Genomic DNA, 21032 nt, shown 5'->3' with positions numbered 1-21032 from the left:
AAACATGGTTTTTAGTTGTTGGCTGTGTTCTCTTGCAGAGCTTGTCCTGTCGTCTACTTAGTTTTCTACTATGAATTTTGAAATTAATTTTAGTATTATAACAAGTAGCATTGTGATAAGTATCATTTTACATATTGGCTGAAGCTCTCGAACTAGAATTACCAGCTCATTGTATATAAAAACAGTCATAGTGGCTGAAGCATGAAGACCAAAAGTTCAAGACCACCATAAGACATTGTCTTTAAAAAACAAAGGCTGAAATGAAGCTAGTGGTAAAATACTTGCCTAGAATGCACACGTCCCTGGGTCAGATTCCATTCCAAATAAATAAATAAAATGTAAACATAGTTAAATATTGGGCCAAAAAGATAGGTAAAGACATTTGCTTGAAGGCTGATGACCTGAGTTCAGTCCCTAGAATCCACATGGTAGAAGGAGAACCAGTCCCTGCAAGTTGTCTTCTGACTTCCACACATTCACACAATACAAAAAAAGAAAAAAAGAAAGAAAGAAAGAAAAAGAAAGAAAGAAAAGCTCTTTTGCTTTCATTAATAGTTTAGTCTCATTAATAATGAACTATTTTCATCATAAACACTCCAATCTTGAGTATTACATATTTTTAGACAATGATTCTGTGAGACATTTAACGTTATATACTATCACTGACCAAAACATAGCCCAGTGAATATCAGTTTCATGTGTTAATCTTGCTGAAAGCAGCAGTGACATTTTTATTAAGTAGTTTTTTATTTTTTATTTTTAAAAAATAGTAGTAGTACTTTTTATTAAGTAGTATTTCTTAGGATGTTAAAGGTACTACTAATTATTTTTATTTTTTGAGATAGAGTCTTACTATGTAGCCCTGGCTGTCCTGGAACTCACTATTCAGACTTCAAACTCAGAGATCTCCTACCTCTAAACCTTAAGTGTTGAGCTTAAAGGTATACACCATACCCTGCAATAATTGATGTTAAAAACACCAATTTGGTGACGATAGTGCAAATTGTTTTTTTCTCATCACTAAACATGGCATGATCCAAATTTTGTTCTAGGATACTTAATTTAAATTTAGAATTTCCAGTAGATTTTTCACATTTTAAAATGTACTTTATTGATAGTATCACCTTAAGAATAGCCTATAAAAATTAGCACAAAGAGTTTATCTGAAAATTCTTAACCACAGTCTTTTTGTAAATGCCTAGGTAATTTTTAGATATTGCACAGACTCCTATTAATTACATTTGTATTTAGGGGATGTGTTGTTAAATTGAATAAAGGATAGAAAGTTAGATACTTAGTAAAATATTAATTTACATACTCTTGTTGGTGATATCTTTGCCTTTGGTGTCACTTGCATTGAAAATATTTTGTGGTAAATTATTGTATACCATAAGCTGATTCAGAGGAAGATTAGATACAATATATACTTAGCCCAGGTGTCAGTGTATAAACAGACATTTTCTGTCCTGACTGCCCGGTCCCAAATAACCAACTCAGAGGCTGAATATGAATTATAAATGCTTGACCAATAGCTCAGGCTTGTTACTAGCTAATTCTTACATTTAAATTAACCAATTCCTATTAATCTGTGTATTGCCATGTGGCTCATGGCTTTACCTGTCCTCTAGCATTTCTTACTTCCTGGGCAGCTTGCTGGAGTCTCCCCTGACTCTGCCCTTCTTCATCCCATCATTATCAGTTTGGCTTTCCTGCCTAACTTACCCTGTTTAGCTATTGGCTGAGCAGTGTGTTTATTAAACCATCCACAGCCACATATATTCTCACAGTGTAAAGAAATATTCCACAGCATTTCCCCCTTTTTGTCTAAATAAAAAAGGAAGGTTTTAACTTGAACATAGTAAGATTATATACAATAAAAACAGTTATCAAGAATTACAGTTATAATATCAAGTTTATATGTATTTGGCAAAATTAGAGAAAATATTCTATTATCTATTTTCTTTGTGACTCTAAAGTATTACATCTAATTTACCTTTTTATCATAATTAGGAAAAGTATAGTTATAACTCTTTAGTCTTCAATTCCGTCAAAGACCTCAGAAGGGTAAAAAATATTACCTAATGACAGGAACATCAGGCTGTCTGGACAGTCACCCAAAATTTTTCTATAACGTTGGGGCATCCAACCTTGGCCTACAGGCCTAGCATATCTGACAGACTTTCCTATGAAGCAGGGAATTTTGAAGGCCTGTCCTACCTTGTCTTGGTAAAGCTTGGCAGTCACCATTTTTGCATCCTGCTGGTACAGTTTGGACAGTATCTATCAACAATTGAGGCAAGGGCAGTTTTTTTGCCCACATGGCTAGCTTTTGCCATAAAGAAAACAAATTCCATAAAGAGTTTCTTCGATGCCCATCATCCTCTTTGGCATAATTGGTGCTGCCAGGGGCAGATGTGTCTCACTGACAAGAAAAGTCTTAAGTTACTAAAACATTTTAAATGCCATATTCTGTAGGTCTTTGAAGTGTTTTAAGATTGTCTATTTATCTGAAATATATCTCTATTTGAAATCCTAACTAGCATGACTATAAGTTTGCTATTATAGATGACTATTAATCTGTATTTCTTAATTATATATTACATTTTTAAATGAGCTGCATAAACATAATACCCTAAACAAGAGTAGAAATATACATACAGTATAACAAAATTAACTTTAAATTTGTATCAATAAACCAAAATCCTTACTAATGTTAAATATGTAAAATTAATAGTTGTTTTTTGGACTAAAGTAGATTCAGTAATCTACTCTCTTATCTCATCATTTCTAGGTTATCTCCCCCTTTTTTCCTTTAAAAAGAGATCTTTGAATTTAACTTCTTTGTTTAGCTTTTTTTTTTCTGACCATGACCAATCACAACTTGTAACTAACCTCTAAACAAGGACAAGCATTAATAATTTATTTTTGGAAATGTGGGCATAATTCTCTAGACTTCCTGTTGCATTGAAAATATTTTGTGGGGACACTGGTAATCTTTGGGGGACCCTAAAAAAATTCAGGGTTATGGTCAGGTCCTGACTGGAGTATTTTGTGAGGCTGGATCATCTCAGCTTGCAGCCTTGAAGCTGTTTTGGATGCAGAACTCAGAGGAAACTGCAACAGAGGCACTCTGAAATGTTGGATCATCTGGGCCATCTGTTCCCATTGGAGATTTTTCGGGGAGGGAGGTCTTCCTTGATAAAACCTGACTTTTCTTAAGCCTGTCATTTCCTGTAGAAATAAAAGCAAAACCTCCTTCCCAAAGTAACATATCTTTTGACTTAAATTTTGAAGTCAGGATATTTTTAAAATACAAAGGTTGGTTTAATCTAGCAGCTTTCATAATCAAATGTCTTTTAGCAGTTATCATTTGTTCATCCATAGTCAAAAAGTTTAAAGACAACACAGTAACACAGTATCCTATTTTTCATCTTTACATGGCTTATATTTTTTATTACTCTTTCTTTTTTAAGGACTTTATTATTTTAAAACTATATGTTTTTTCATCTAAGACTGTATATATTCTTTTTCTTCTCTCTCCCAAGCGTATGCACATTTTTTAAACACACTTTGACCTGTTTAGAGGCTTTTTGTCTGAATCTGTCCTTACTGTGCATCTGTAACCTTTTCTGTCTGAATGAGAAAAAAAAAACTGTTGTGTAACTTAGATCATGGTGTGCTGGTGCTGGCTTCTCCCCCTCGGTTCTCTGAGAGCCTAGTCTCATGGCAGAAGAGGTAAGTTTACCGCCAGCTCTGGGAGCCATGTTTACCCCTTAAAAAGCCAGCACTGGGTAGCATGCCGCCAGCTGCACATAAACACCATATAACTGTTTGGTAACAGGGCCTCTTAAAAGAGCCTCCCGTTTTTTGCTATTAGCACCGAGCCACAAAGCCATCTCTTAAAGGATCCATGCCTCTGCTCACTGCAAGCAAACAGGCCACCAGAGAAAAGGTAGCTACCAAGAAGCCGGCTTGACTCCGTTCATGTTCATGTATGTCTAGAATCCTTTTTTAAGCTTTGTGGGTTAGGTTTTATGTGGAAATTTCGGCCACACATTAGAACACCATATGTAAATAGATGTTTCCTGTCCCAACCACCAACTCAGAGGCTGAATATGATTTATAAATGCTTGGCTGATAGCTCAGGCTTGTTACTAGCTAACTCTTACATTCAATGTATTAACCCATTTCTATTAATCTTTGCATTGCCATGTGGCTCGTGGCTTTACCTGTCCTCTAGCATGTCTTCCTGGGCAGCTCACTGGCATCCCCTCTGACTCCATCCTCCTTCCCATCATTCTCAGTTTGGCTTTCCCACCTAACTTCCTCTCCAGCTACTGGCCTGTCAGCTCTTTATTAACCAATGAGAGTGATACATATTCATAGTGTAGAAAAGGATTGTTTCACAGCATCAGTGGAGGTATATGTGTGGTAATCAGTAGCTTCTTGCTATTGAATAGAGTTGCTCTTTTGGTTTTATTGAGACAGGGTTTCTCTGTGTAGTTTTGGTGCCTGTCCTGTATCTTGCTCTATAGACCAGGCTGGCCTTGAATTCATGGAGATCCGCTTGGCTCTGCCTCCTGAGTGCTGGGACTAAAGGCATGCACCACCACTCCCTGGCTGAGTTCCTCTTCAACTAAGGAAAGAGTTAGCAAAAAGAGCTGTTACCCTGATGACATCAAAACTTATTTCTACCTATTTAACAAAGTTAAATAGTAGTAATAATAATATAGCATGAAAATAACTATAAAACCACACAGTGGCTGATTCTTAGGAAGTTAATTCTGGTAAGAGATGATTTAGCATATAAAAACATATGTCATGGAAGCCTGGCAACCTGATTCCCCAAGGTCAGATTCACCTGTATTAGATACCAATTTGAGTGTATTTTGTCCTTCACATTAAAAAATGTTGCTGTGTATGTATATAAATAATACCAACAATCCCTTTGTAACTAATAGTTAATTTGATCTTTGGATCTTGTAGGAGGGTTTATGAATATATAACACTTACGTTTTCATCTAGTCACTCCTTTTTACTTGAGACAGTTTGCTTTCATTTTATCATTATACAGCCAACAGTGTTATTCTGTAGTATTTTGGTTAGTTGGTTAGGTTTTTTTGTTGTTTTGGGTTATTGTTGCTGCTGCTGAGCAACAGACCTAAGGCCTTGTACATAGCACTTTACCATTAGACTACACCTTCAGCTCCAATTGCTCCTTGATATTTGTGGCCAAACTAATTTAAGCAGAGGACACTAGTGAATAAAAATTCTAGGTTAAAATTCCTGAGTTTTTAACCTCTTAATTTTGATAACTTCATTTATCAAAAATTTTTTAAATGTGCCACTTATACCAAGATGAGTTTACAAGTAAATGCTTTAATGATTCCCTTCTATAGAAAAGTCACATGGGGAGGTTCTGTGGAACCTACGATGAATCTTACATGCAGATACTTTTAATGTGGAATGTAAAGCATAGCACTGAGAATTTTAATACAAGGATAAAAAGCAACAGACAGTGTCAATAAGCTCTGCAATGTGTTCATTGTCTTAAGAGCTTTGTTTCTGGTGTGCTTGTCAAAAGAACCACTACTAATTTCTCAGGATCTGGGGAGGGCTCTTAAAAGGATAAAGTAATAAGAAGATAGCCTGAGTGGGAAAGAGTTGGATTGCCCAGTGTCCACAGGTGAATGGATAGTTAATGAATGAGTAAAGCAAAGGACAGAAGCAATGGACAATTCTTTCAATATGGAGATAAGACAGGTTCTGAAAAAGTAAAAATGATTTCATACAATAGTGGTTAATTTTCTGTTGGTGTTTATAAGTACAGTGATTTTCTTTAATGTAGCTTAGTAGGTTTTTTTCCTGATTTTAAGAATCAACTGTTATTTTAAGGAGTTCCTTTTTTTCAGTTAGCATTTATGTAATGTTTATGGCAGATTGGAGATCATAGGAGGTGCTCAGCTTACTTAGAAGGGTAGATGTGAAGATATGTCTATATAATGATAGGCCAAATAATGAAATAATAATAATAATGAAATAATTTTATTATATAATAAATAATAGTAATAAAAATAATGAAATAATAAAAAATAATGAAATTTCAGAGCACAATGGGCACTGATGAAGGGCTTCTAACTTGAAGCTGGAGGGCGGGAGAGAGAACTCAGCAGTTGAGTGCTAGTTATTCTTTCAGAGGCCCTGGAGTTTGATTCCCAGCACCCATATCAGGAGACTCATAACTTTGTGGACTCCAGGATCTTCTTGCTTTTACAGACATCTATAGACACATACATACGTGAACATGAATAAAAATAAAATAAGCCTTTTTAAAAAATTGAAGTTAGGGGTTTATGTGCAGGACTTAGGATGTTAATAGGTACTAACTAGGTGTCAGATTTCTTAAGTTAGACTAAAATTTCAACATTCCCATTTGTAAAGTGATAGAAAAGAGTGGGGCTTGGTTTAACTTCTGAACCAGGAAATGGGCAAACTAAACGACTGGTTCTTATTTTGGGGAACAGTAGTGCTTGATAAGGAGCTCTTCAAAAGGTTGATTTCCAGACACAGTAGGTGTTTAAACATGAAGGTGCTGTGTCACTGTTGGCATGTGGTACTGACCTGGTAGAAGGTGAGGACAGATGGGATAAATAGCTTTAAAATGCATACATTTTAATATGAGCTATGATGTTAAAAATTACTTTTGTAGATTAAAACAATTTGAAGTAAATTGATGTATCGTATTGTGGTTGCTGTTTCTTTGCTAAAGAACACAGGAATTCTTTAGAATATAAAGCCAAATCTTTAACTTTTTCCTTTTTGTTTTTAAATTTTCTTTGTTTCTTTTTCTCTTCTTTTAATTGAGACAGGGTCTCACTATGTAACCCTGGCTGACCTGCAACTCGCTGTGTAGACCAGGCTAGCCTAAACTGACAAAGATCTTCTTCCCTAGTGCTGGGATTAAAGGTGTACACCACCACCTGGCCTCAGATTTATTTTTTAATTTGCACAAGAGTCATATTTAGCATATTCTCAGTTAAAAAGTGGTAAGTAACCTTATATCTAAGTAAAAACAGTATTTTTGTCAAGTCTTTGAACTATGGATTTTGTATTTCTCTGACATAATAAAAGATGAATAATGGTCCATTTTATTAATTTTTTGCCTCACGTTTTATTTTCAATCTTTTAAATGAGTCATATACTATCATTTCTTATTTTTCAGTAGTGGGTTTTTCTGATTATTTGAATCTAGTATGTCTTTGTGTGCTAACAATAGATCAATTATCTTATAATTTATAAGCTGGTATTTCACTGTTAGTGGTGGTTTTACATGTTGTGGAAATTGATATCCTTATCAGTTTTCTTTGATCAAATTGAAAATCTTAACTGTATTTTAAAACTTTTTGCCACAGCGTTTTACCAACGAGGATCATTTGGCTGTCCATAAACATAAACATGAGATGACACTGAAATTTGGTCCAGCACGTAATGACAGTGTCATTGTGGCTGGTTAGTATATGCTTTTATTAATGGCTTATATACTATTTCACCCAGAATGTGCACAATTTTGTGTATTCTCTGTAAATATTATAGCTGATACTCCAATACTAAATGTTGGCAACATGTATTTACCCATTACGTTTCTATATGTTCTTTTGATCATTCATTTCACTTTTATGTGTGCTTTTCAAATAACCACTTGAAGTCAGTTTTATGGAAGTTAGTTAGAACCCTCGGAATATTCGTGCCTTCTACAGAGTGGACATTTACCTGATAATTAATTCATAGATATTTAGTGTTTCTTTTAGCTGTCACACATCTGGTTTTTCAAAACTTTCTGAAGATAGTAAATTTTCAAGCACTTCCTGTGGAGCAGAAATATTTAGCAAACTTGGCCATTAATATTTTGTTAAAAATGTTTTAAATGAAATGTTTTATTAATAACACTCTGAAGCTGAGATGTAGATCAGTAGTATAGTGCTCATGCACAAGGCACTGGTTTTAATCCCCAGCACTGCAAAATTAGATAAAATACTCTTCATACAAGAGACCTAAGTTCAGTTAGTGTTTGTATGTGTGTATGTGTGTCAACCCTGTAACCATATGGGATCACCCTGAGCAGATCATTATTTTTCATATGTGAAAAGAGAAACCCAATTCATGCATTAGCTTATCATCACTCTGTCCCATATTAGCTGTTTTTTGATGTTTCATATGTGTCCACATTTCTATGTATTTGTATAATACATAATTTCAGTATATTTGTTTCTTTTCTAAATAAATATTAGGATAAGTTCTGTGTCATTTTACATATAATTTAGCTCTTCTTTCTATCTTAACTACAGATATGTATATCATAACTATAACTAGAATCCTTTGTTTTGTGAAGCTCAGCTTATTCTATCTGTAGTTCTAGCATTAACTTGAATACTGAATAGTATTACTATTTTAAATTATTACTTGGTCTAGAGATCAAACACCATATGCAGTACTTTGGAAAGATAAGATATTGAGCCAATATCAGATGGCTCCTCCTGTGTGTACCTTAATATTTGTAATGAATAAATGAGAGGAAGCAAAAGTTAAGTGATTTGTTAAAAAACAGCTTATTGAGGGGAACTTTCGACATATCCTCAAGTAAGAGGACACAGAACAGTGAAGTGCGCACTTCTTTGGAATATGTAAATAATAAGTAGGACCACAACAAAAATCAAAGGACAATCAGTAAACAAAATTACCAATACCTAGAAAGTGTTTTCTTGGATATGAAAGTCTTTGTTTCCTTGAGATTTACTGTGTTAGACATTCTCTCTGTAAACTTTTATCTCAAGAATGTTTTCAATTTGATTTCTAGAAATTACTTTTCTGATTACATTTAGTACAGTATAAAAATAGAACATATACAGTCATAGCATTTTTACTAACGTTGAGATAAAGAGTTTAACATAAAGTATATGTAGAATGCATGATGATCAAGAGCCCTAAGCAATCTGCATGTTAACCAATTGTGCCTGTGATTACGTTTCTCAAGTCTGATGGTACCAGTAATACCAATAAAAGTGATTTCGGCTTGTGCATTTTCCAGACTCTTTCCTCTCTTTACTGGAAGTTGTCTTCATCCCAATTAGCTTAGACAAATTCTTTCAGTTTGAACAATAGTCATATTTATATTTGACTAATTTGGAGGTCTTTGGGGCAAAAAAAAAAATAGGATATAGGTTAAAAATTAAATAGTGGGTAAGATTATGATATGAGGACCCCTATAGTAATTCTGATATTGTTTACACTAAGGCAAACCTGCCTTATGTCTAACATGTATGATAAGTGAATTATTTTTGTTAAAGATTTATACACAGTGCATGTAAGGGGTGAAGATAAAATTGTAATACTCCCTATAGAAATTCAGTAATTAACAAATATCTGACCTTCAGCTAAACAGATTTTTATCTCAAAACAATGCTGTAATAGTTAGACTAGATTCTGTGTATGACCTCTAAAATTGCTGCCCTAAAATGCATAAAATGTGAATCAATTTTTAATGTACTACCAACTCTTATGTAGACAAATATCCCTCAAAATTATGACTAAATTGGAAGACTTGTAAATTTTGTTTTTCATTTGTTCTACAGACAGTACATTAATAATCAGTTTGTATGTTAACATACACATGAGTGCATATTCAAGTGTAGTTGAAATAGCACAGGCTGTAAGAAAGTTGAGTTAATGTTCTTATTAAATTACACTAGAACATTTCTTTTGGCATGTGACTTTTATATATACTCTCTCACCAGTTTTTTTATAATATGCTTTGCTGCATAGTAGTAATAAGGGTTTGGGTTTTGGGGGGAACTTTTAACTTTTTTTTCCTTTCAGTATTGTGATGTAAAATTGTGTATCAAAGTTCGTAATACATTATGAACAGCTAGTTCAACCTGCCGAGATAAAACATGCATGTGCTCTCATTAATTTTCTCTAAATTGTATGCATTTAACAATCATAATTTTTGATGATGTAACTAAAAAATTCCTATCACTGTGTTAGATAATAGTAATTTCTCCAGACTATGCTTTATGTCACTCTACTCAAAGTAGTACATTAAGCATAAAAGAACTTTTATGGTTCATGAAGTTGGGGAAATATCTTCATATAAAATAAAGCTAAACCAGATTTTGTTTGTTTTAAAGGAAGACATCTCTTCAAAGAGAGAAATAACATGTGACTGAGTCAGTGCAACTAATTTGTTAATTTGCTAGCAACATTTTAGAATCTTAACATGATCTTTTCTATTTGTGTGCTCACTTTTGACATTTATTTCAGATCAGACACCAACACCAACAAGATTCCTAAAAAACTGTGAAGAAGTGGGTCTGTTTAATGAGTTGGCAAGTCCATTTGAGAATGAATTCAAGAAGGCTTCAGAGGATGACATTAAAAAAGTATGTTGTTTAAAAAAAAAGTATGTTGTTAACCATTAGTTTAAAGAAGAATACTTCTAATGGAAAGGAAATGATGGTTTTCACTTCCTGGTTTCTCAGTTGAAACATTTTGATTGGCCACTTTTTAACTTTTTTACAAAATTTTCTTTATTGTTTTTATTAGATGCCTCTAGATTTGTCCCCTCTTGCAACTCCCATCATAAGAAGCAAAATTGAGGAACCTTCTGTTGTAGAAACAACTCACCAGGATAGCCCTTTACCTCACCCCGAGTCTACTACCAGTGATGAAAAGGTTAGAGCTGTGGGAAGACCACCTTTCATACAATGTAATTGTTGTGCGTGCCTTCATTGTTGATATTCGTGGGTGTGCATGGCATGCGGAGGTCAGAGGACAGCTTGTAGGAAGCCCCAGGGCTCGAGCTCAGTCTTTCAGGCTTGGTGGTAAGCACCTTATCCACCAATTATCTTTACTCTTTATAAAACTTTCAACATTCATTTACATCATTCATGTTGGATTGTATGAGTTATAGATATATAAACCTGTGTGAATACTTAGGGAAAATTCCACCTTCATAATAATTACCTTTATTAAACAATGTAAATTAAAAGAACTGCAACCCATTTAGAAAATCAGGTGCTATTTTAAGATGGAAAATCTGTACACCAGAAACTACTTGAAAAGGATATTCAAGAATGAGTAATTATTACTTCACAGTATATATTTGATATCAACAGTGAATCATATTTCCTTAAGTAGATTAGTAACTTGGGCTTTCTGGGCTGTAGTTATGTGTTGAGCTGCATTCTGATGTGTACTTTATCTTTGTTTTTTGTGGAAACACACAGAGTAAGCACACTTATTTAGGAGCACTGTGCCTGCACATAAAGAGACAGTGGCCGTGTTCCTCTTTAAATTATTACTATAAAATCATCACAGGAATAGATTTGTACTATGAGAATATAGTGGTGTATTGCTGACAGGGATATATCCTAAGAAATGTCTCAGTAAGCAATATCATCCTTCTATCCAAAGCATAATGTATTTACACAAATGTAGACTATAGCCTTCTGTGTAATTAGTATGTTACAGCCTGTTATTCCCAGATTATAAGCTGTACTACTTGATACTACTATATTGGCTATGTAGGTAATTATACCATTACTAGTATTTGTATTTAAACAGAAAAGGCACATTTAAAAATGCAGACTAGGGAGATGGCTCAGTGAGCCAAACTTGTTCCCTAAGCCTGACAGCCTGAAGTTTGAGCCCCAGAACCCACATAAGAACCAGATGTAGTAGCTCAAGTACCTGTAATTCCTTTGTGCCCTTAAAGGGAGATGAGAGGCAGAGATGGGAAAATGTCCAGAGACACATAGGCCTGCTGCCCAGCTTACACACTGGCAAGGAAACTGTCTCAAACAAGACAGAAAGGTGAAGACTCATACCCAAAGGTTGTCCTTTGGCCTCTATGTGTGCATGCCTGCATCCCCACACACAACTAAGTATACATACACACATATTCATATATTACAGACATACACACACACCAAAAAAAGAAACCAGCCAAACCACCAGTTTAAAAATTATAAATGGTATACTATATATAGGGCCCTTACCGCGAGTAGAGCTTACAGATTGGAATTTACACTGCAAGACTTGAGGGAGGGAGTCTCAAGTGAATATGAAGGCCTCGGACATTACTTGATACCACAGTAAACTTGACAAACACTGTATGTAGACTATGCTAAGTGTATCTTCTTAATCCTCTAAAAAGAAATGCACCTGGCTTACTGTAACTTAAGTTCCTCGTTTTTTTTTTAAAACTTTTTGACTAATAACATTTATCTTGAATCACAAACAGATGGTATAAGCACATTATAATACTTTATTTAAATCCTTATTTTATACTACTACTCCCCCAATACTGAATTGAACTCATACTGGGCAGGTACCCTGCCACTGAGCTACAAACCCAGCCCCAACCTCAGAAATCTTGAAGCTAAGTACATACTCCCTTTCATTAGAGATTTCCCAAAATCATAACTTTTAATGAGTATGCTTTATCATTACCTTGATATTTTAATTATCCTCTTCTTTCTAAACATATGGTCATTTCCACATTTATTACAGTTATTATAGATCTTGAGAACAGTTTTTCCCCCCACAGAGCATTCCTTCCCCTTTACATTTACCAGTTTTCATTCCTTGTGGCTACTTTATCATCTTCTAGGGGTGCTCCTTCTGCATTCTGTTCCTTTAGGTAGACATAGTCTGGCTAAGTTGTGTAAAATCAGTGTTGGACCTCCTTCTCTGTTTTAATTTTCTTTTAGGTAATCCCAAATTCATACCAAGCCAGGTATCCCTCCTGATTGTCAAACTTACATTTAGCTCTGTGTTGGATCTCCTTTGCTATGTCTAGGGAACATGCTTTCATGTCTGAAACAAAGCCCTAATTCTTTCTTCAATTTTCTCTTCTGAGAACATTTTCTCCGGCCAGGCGTGGTGGCATATTCTTGTAATTCCTGCACTAGGAAAGTAGTGTCAGTGTTGCAAGTTCAAGGCTAACCTGTGCTACTAAACAAATTTCAACCATTCTGGGCTATGTAGCAAGATCCTGCCTCTCTCTCCTACTCCCCTCCCTGTGCAAGATCACTCCTCCCACCCCACCCCACCCCCAAAAAGAAAGAAAAGTCTGTGTCTATCTACTTATTTAAGCCAAACATTTAGGTGTCACTGTCAGTTCTTTGCTTTCTAACGTGACTTTGAAAGCAAGAACAAATCTTAGGAGATTGATTACAGAATCCGCTTTGACTCCTCCCCTGTTCTGGGTTCAGTGTCGTTGTCTTAGCTCTCTTCCCTCAGCTGTGTCCCTGACACCTGCTTCTCTCTCTCCCTTCCTCCACTGCTGGCATGGAATCCAGGCCTCAGGCCTTGTGCTCTAGACTTCTGAACAGTACTGGTCCCTTTCTTTGTCTTGCAAAACACAGAGTCTCTTTAGGTTACCCAAGCTGCTCTCATATTAATAGTCCTGCTTCAGCTTCCCAAGTTGCTGGGACTGTGTGTGTAGATAGATGCATGGTACCATGCCAGGCTAAAAGTTGTTTCTAACCTGCTGCTGTATTCATTCTGTTTTCCTTAGTTCTGGGGGAGGGAACTTAAAAGTTCATTGAGTTGTTCTTTGTCTACCTTGAAGTCCTTTAAAGATTGATTTGCTATTTAAGAAAATTTATATTCCTCTGATTTTGATTGAAAAGCCTCTGATTTTGACTCATCTCTCCATCCATCCTCACTTCCTGCTATTCTCATCAAATAGCCCAAGGATTTTCCACCTAACATTGCTTCCTTCACTATAGCATGTTCTCCTCTTGATTCTTTTCAATATCAGATCAGATTTTTTTTTTTTGCAAGTTTCTCTTCCCACACTATTACATTACCCAACTCTACCTTATCCTCTGCTAAATCCTTCCACTTATCACATTATTGTTGAACATTTGACTTCTACTGTGTTGGGGAGTTTATTTGACTGGTTTACTCATTTATTATCACTCTGTTTACAAGTTCTTAAGTTTTAAGTTTCAAATGTACTGAAAAGCTGTAGTTAAGAATGTTACCAATTTCTCCTTCCACATATCTTAATAAGACTTTAGGTAGCAGCATAAAGACCGGTTCAAAAGAATATACTAGTTAAGTTCTGGGTAAGGCCCTCATCTCTCTTTTGTAATCTGTAAATCTGTGGGGAAATAATTTAAGAATCATCCTGGCTGATTCATAAATTCTATTTTCCTTTAGTTTGGGAAGCTCTCAGCAATAGTTACTAATTTTGTATAATCCACAATACCAACATTACTTGGTCTTTTGATACTATCTGAAACTATAGAAAACATTTTTAGTAATTTAAAATGTCTTAAAAACTTTATGTTGTTGTTGTTTTTCAAGACAGGTTTTTCTGTGTAGCTCTGGATGTCCTGGAACTCACTATGTAGATCAGGCTGATCTCGAACTCAGAGATAGGACTGCCTCTACCTCCCGAGTGCTGGGATTAAAGGTGTGCACTACCACTACCTGGCATCTTAAAACATTTCTAAACACCAAATTTGTTTAAGTCATAATCCCACCTTGCTGGATCAGTTTCTTGTTTATGCATTATAATAAGCAAATAGGATAGGGCAACCCCTCTCTGGGTTTTGTTTTCTGATTTTTGATAGTGGATTGTGTTTGTATTTCTCACAGAATCATTGCTAAGTAGCCCAGCCTAATTTATTTTAAGATGATAGGAAGACACTTTGAACCAAAAAATGCACGCTTGTTTTTTAAATTTTGAGAATTGCATTTGAACTTTACAACTGCATCTGAGATATTTTAATTAACTGTAGATATTAATTTCTTTGGAGAGTCATTAAATATTATCTAGTGGTTGCTTTCAGAAATGTGTTACATTCTGTTCACTGAGGTACATGAATTAACTTGCATTTTTAAATACCACCCTTTATTTATCTTAAAATTAAATAGGAAGTACCATTGGCACAAACTGCACAGCCCACATCAGCTATCGTTCGTCCAGCATCATTACAGGTTCCCAATGTGCTGCTCACAAGTTCTGACTCAAGTGTAATTATTCAACAAGCAGTACCTTCACCAACCTCAAGTACTGTAATCACCCAGGCACCATCCTCTAACAGGCCAATTGTGTAAGTGCTTCCAGTCAGTCGCTGACTGTGTGGGAGTTGTTAGGGTCTTCTTACTATGGTTTTTCCTAGGATATTTAATTACTTGAGTTACAGTGTGTGTGTGTGTGTGTGTGTGCACGTGCGCGTGTGTGCGTGAGAATGAGTAAGTGATCTGTCTTGGTTTTTGGAAACTTTTAATATTCTTTTTAAAAATAATATCTAACATTGGAAAATAAATATCTAAATTTTAGCTAAAAATAGACTAAGTTTAAGATGGTCTCATTTTTATGCTATTTGACACAAAACAAAAGTTATTCCAAGATGACATTTGTCTCAGTTCTTAAAGTAACTCCCAAGACTTTTTTGATGAGAATTTTTCTCATTTTGCAAATTGGAAATTGATAATTTTCCCCAGAATTTTTTTTTTTTACATTCCTACATGGATTATGCATTCAAGATGCAATTAAAAATAACTAAGTTTTGAAATTTGCCTTTTGGATGTTAGAAAACTTACTTTTAAGTAATAAGAGGAAAAAGACTGTTATTTTCCAGAGGTGGTTGGTATAGATCTTTACATCTTTCCCTTGTTTTGTTTTTCTTAGTCCTGTACCAGGCCCATTTCCTCTTCTATTACATCTTCCTAATGGACAAACCATGCCCGTTGCTATTCCTGCATCAATTACAAGTTCTAATGTGCATGTTCCAGCTGCAGTTCCAGTAAGTTGGAAAGTTAGACCATTTAAGTCTGTGTCTCAAAACTGGTCTTGGTAAAATAACCAGAAAATATAGTTGAACTGCTTGATTGGCTTACTATATGGAATTTATCAAAATGCTTATTAATGGGTAATATTTATTCATTGATACTTATAATCAATTATACTATCCTAGACAAACATAATTGAATTGAAAGCATTTTTCTGTACCCTATACACACGTTTTCTATATTTTTGGGGTACTATTTCTTGATTCAGCTTTTTTCAGTTAGACAAGATTTATGGAATTAAAATACTTCCAATTTCTTATTTTAAGATATTCATGTTGGAATGCTGTCAAATATCTGTGGTGTTTATAGTTCTTCAAAAAACCACACTTGTCCTTTATGATTACATGAAGTTTACAGAATTCCTTTGATGGCCCGTGTATGTAAAGGTCTAAACATTCTTATCTAGGCCTGGTGGCACATTACTAATCCCAACACTCAATAGGCAGAGATAGGAGGGCCAGAACTTCAGAGCTAGCCTCAGCTAAATAATAAATATGAGGCCATTCTGGGGTACTTTTTTATGAAAAAAATCCAAAAGCAGTTTTATGAGGGACACATTAAATGTACAAATTTTAGAAAAGGTAATTAACTATTGAGTTGTCTAGTGAACATTTAAAAACATGGGTGGAGATGGTGTGGTTAAGAGCTTGTACTGTTCTTGCAAAGGACCTAAGTTCAGCTCCCAGTATACACTTTGGGTGGCTCACAACTGACTATAGCTCCAGCTCTAGAGGATCCAACAACTTGGACCTCCATGGGCACCTGCACACAGTGCACATACCCACATACAGATAGATACACATACACAGAAACGAAAAAAATTAAGTCTTTATAACGCACAGTATTTGGAATGATGAAAAATTAGAAATAGTATTTTTCTTATCCTCATATTTCACAAAATAGTTTTATTCATACTTTTCAAATTAGTCTTCAACATTTCACTTTTCATCCTGAAGAGCACTATTAGACATCTAGCAAAGTTGTCCAGAACATACTATTTTCATTTTCCCTAAATTATTTATGATACAGCATGTTTTGAATCTCTCATAATAATTTCCTTTAAAGAATACTTCATGTCTTACTCACTCATATAATGTTATGTTTTTCTGGGGCCAGTGAGATGGCTCAGTGGATAGACATTTGCTACTGAGTTTGACAACCTGTGTTCCAATCCCCGGGTCCCACCTGGTGGAAGGAGAGAACCAACTCCAGCAAACTGTCCTCTGACCTCCATATGTGTGCCATGGCATGCATGTGGGAACATATATACAAAATAAATAAATGTAAAAACATTTTAAGTTTTATTCTGTTATTTACATGGATACATAGTGTTGATTCATGTGGTATAATCCTTAACTATGTAGCTTTTTGAGATTATTTTTAAAAAGCCTACTTGTGGCAGCATTCTAAAATTTATGGTTTAGATATGCTCCTTACCAATATTAGTGGCATACTAAGTATTAACTTTATTTTAAAAGTCTTTCTTCCTTCCTTTCTTTCTTATTTTGAAGCAGAATTCCACTATGTAGCACTGGCTGGTCTGGAACTCTGTAGACCAAACTGGCCTTGAACTCACAGAAATCACCTGCCTCTGCCAACTGAGTGCTGGGATTTTCTTTTAAGTGATCTATATCTAATTTGATATCCAAATTATCATTGATTGAGATAATTCCAAAATATTTTGTCTTCTTTAAATTAAGTAAATGCATTATTTAAAAGACTGAGTGAAGACTCAGATATAAGGTTTGCTTTCTCTTTTTTAAAGATATTTTGAAGCAAGAAATATTCTTGCATTGCATTTGAGATAAAATGGTTATCCTTTTAAATGTGCGTATATTGAAAGCAATCTGCAATGAAAGAAGAGATCAACCCTGTCCATGTAACAACTGCTGAAGTGAAAAGCAGAAATGGCAAAACCTGTGAAGTTGTCAGGGGCCACTAGCCTCTTTGCTATTACACAGTATATTAATTAATGTGTCAAAGTGCATAAATTTTAGAATAGTTATATTTAGTAAATCAAAGTTCATTTTGAAATGAATTTTAATTCTTATTGTCACCCTTTTGATACTCCTTTTAAATACAAAATTAGAATGTAAGAGATAATGTACAAAATTTTGCACCAGTCACTTTGAATATTATAAGTTTGTAAAAGGAACTGTTCAAACCAGGCCCACTGACAGGCCTGTGTCATTTAGGAGGCTGAGACAAAAAATATGCAAGTTCAAAGCTAACCTGAATTACAAAGTGAGTTCAAAATCATCCAAAATAACCTTAAGAAATCCTGTCTCAAGAAACAAAAGTCAAACGATGGCTGGTGATAGAGCTTTGTAATAGAGTGCTGAGCTCACGTGCACAAGGCCTTGGGCTCAATCCTTGCAGGGTGGGGTAGGAAACCCTGGAAATTAGTGTTTCAGAGAAACTGACAACTTGTGAAAGATAAATCAGTTACATATAGTTCATCAGAGTTCAGTGCAAACATATAATCAGCTGCAGCTAAAGTTTTGAATTTTCTAAATTCAAAGGCACAAATTATTATTGTGTTGCAGTAAAACAATGTACATCTTATTTTGAAAATACTGAGTCAAAGTTATTTTCATTATTTGTTAAACAGCTTGTTCGGCCAGTCTCCATGGTGCCTAGTGTTCCAGGAATTCCAGGCCCTTCCTCCCCTCAGCCAGTGCAGTCAGAAGCAAAAATGGTAAGCAAGGGGTTTTTGTTTGTTTTTTGTTTTTGTCTTGAACATTTATTAAGTGTCTCAGCCTCTCCCTCTTCTTCTCGTCTCTCTTTCTCCATTAAGGCCAGCATTTTACAAAGTTGTGGGCTGTATTATATTATGGAAGAACCAGGAATTTTGGAAAAGGAAAGCTTCCATTAGTGTAGTGATTGACTAATGATGCTTTAAATATAAAGGGTGAGCTGGGAACAAAATTCTAGTGTTTGTTACTTTTCCTCTGGTTTGGACTATGGCCTTAAACTCCCCCTGGTGGAAGGTCTGAGTATTACAGCTAAAATTAAGTAGAAACTCTGAAAGCAGTGCTGAAAAGTTCAACATAACTTCTCCAAATAGTATGCAGTTAGGAAACATTTCATGTGATTAAAAGGAAGACATTTTCTTTTGTGTTTTCAACATTAAAAATTCACATTATTTAAAAAGAGCTATAGATTAGGAATCCGGAGATAAGTTTTTATTTAGTCCTAACTCTGTATTCTCCATCTTTTGGGTCTTTTCCCTCATATAGGCAAGGCAAGCACTCTGCTACTGAGCTACATTTTAACACCCTATTTTTTGTTTTATTTTGCAACAGGGTCTCACTAAGTTGCCCAGACTGGCTTTGACCTCACTTTGTTTCTCTACAGGTTTAGAACTTGGGATCCTCTTGCCTCAGCTTCCTTAGTGCTAGGGTTAGGTTCTGTAATACTAGGCCCAGCTTGACTTTCATTATCTGAAATTCAATTTTCTTATCTGTAAAGTAAAAGCATTAAGCTTTCATTCCTGGAGTTTTTCTTAACTCTATTCCCATAAACTGTCTTAACTTTCTTGGCAGAGGCATTGAAGTTTCTCATATTTACCAAAATCAGTATATTAGACTCTCTGTGGTCTATTAATGATACAGTGATAATTTTTCTTAATGTCAAATAATATATCTTAGTAAATGATAGATAAGCACTGCTAGATTCTTACTTTATTTGCTTCCATTCTTTATTGGGCAGTATGGTAATACAAATTTGCACATCTAAGAATACAACTTGTTATAAGGTTTAGATTTTTTTTTTACTGTTTGTATTCATTCAAATAATCAATCTGAAATTTGCACATGATAACTGTATAGAACTTGTATATCACTTGGATAAAGGATGATTGAGGTTCATAACTGATCCGGTTCCTGATTGTGGGGAGAGAAAGATGCAGATGCCAAGAGAGGCAAACTTCCACATTGTTAGTATAGTCAGGTTAACCCTTCTTCTTTATTTAATGACAGAAATCTTCACTGGGGTGTTAGACATTTTCTATTTAAATATGGTGTGTAAATGGGAAAATGGGTTTAATCTGCCATGTGTGCAGAACATAAAGGCTGAGCAGAGTAGGACCGAGAGGAAGGGCCTGTTGAGGTCCATGTGCCTGGATGTACTTTCACCTAATCAGTGTAGCTTTTATCCTACAAAGTGGCTCAAGAGGAACAGACACTAAGGAAATTCATTTAACTGTAAGAAGCATAATTTTAGCATCTGTTTGAAGTTAACAGTAAATCTTTGATTAAAAACCTAAAAATATAAGGGGGAGTCAGAATGATCCACTTAAATTTAACAATCCAATTAAATTTCTTACTAGAATTTGGCTAATGTAGCCATATTTTCATGATTGCTTTTTTTAGTTGGAGTAAATATGCTTTTTCTCAATTTTGATTTAAGTAAAAAATAAAATTACTTTTTAGATTTTGTGTTTGCTCACATGTAAGTGGATATGTACACCCATGCATGCATATGTGGAGGCCAGAGAGGATGTCCTATGGCCCTTCACCTCCCTTTTTTAGACAGGACCTCTCACTGAATCTAGAGCTCAGTGTTTGAGTTGGAGTGGCCAACCAGCAAGCTGCTGGGATCTACCTGTCTCCGCAACCCCCAGCACTGGAGTTCCAGGCACATGCAAGCACTTCGCCCACTCAGCCGTCTCCCTAGAGTCTTCCCCAACTAGCCCTACTTTAATATTTATCTTGTTTGAGATTGTGGGTGTGTATTTGTGGATATGTGCTCATAAATGCAGGTGCCCATGGAGGTCAGAGGCGCCAGATGCCCTGGAGCTGGAGTTACAGATGATTGTGAGCCTCTTGATATGGGTGCTGGGAATCAAATTTGGGTCTTTTGTGAATGCAGTACATGCTCTTAAACTGCTGAGCCACATCTCCAGGCCATTTTTATTTTTCAGTGGCGGAAATTTTTTATGTATGCAAGATACATAAAAGTGAATAGGATAATATAATAGACTACCGTGTACTGATCACCCAGCTTCATTTGTTAGTAATTAATACACTGACATTTAGGTTTTATTTATATCTAACCTCCATTTAGTAGTTTCATAGATTTTAATGTAAATTTTATATATATTGAAATGAGTCACTTTTAATAGCAAAGTTCTGGAACATGTGTACATTTTATGTAATATATGC

At 35.1% G+C, this 21032-nt stretch overlaps 1 protein-coding gene across 1 annotated transcript in view; it reads left to right on the top strand.

Annotated features, from left to right (window-relative positions):
- Atf2 (activating transcription factor 2) overlaps positions 1-21032 on the top strand; it is a 75079-nt gene that overhangs the window by 28284 nt on the left and 25763 nt on the right. The window contains 6 exon segments of the mRNA XM_076569695.1: positions 7413-7509; positions 10318-10436; positions 10600-10728; positions 14947-15125; positions 15707-15821; positions 18479-18565. Coding sequence (XP_076425810.1) covers positions 7413-7509; positions 10318-10436; positions 10600-10728; positions 14947-15125; positions 15707-15821; positions 18479-18565 — 726 coding nt within the window.

Source organism: Peromyscus maniculatus, chromosome 4 (assembly GCF_049852395.1).
Source record: "Peromyscus maniculatus bairdii isolate BWxNUB_F1_BW_parent chromosome 4, HU_Pman_BW_mat_3.1, whole genome shotgun sequence".
Classification (NCBI taxonomy): Eukaryota; Metazoa; Chordata; class Mammalia; order Rodentia; family Cricetidae; genus Peromyscus; species Peromyscus maniculatus.
Note: the sequence above shows the minus strand (reverse complement) of the source record. Positions and strands in the feature narration are given on the sequence as shown.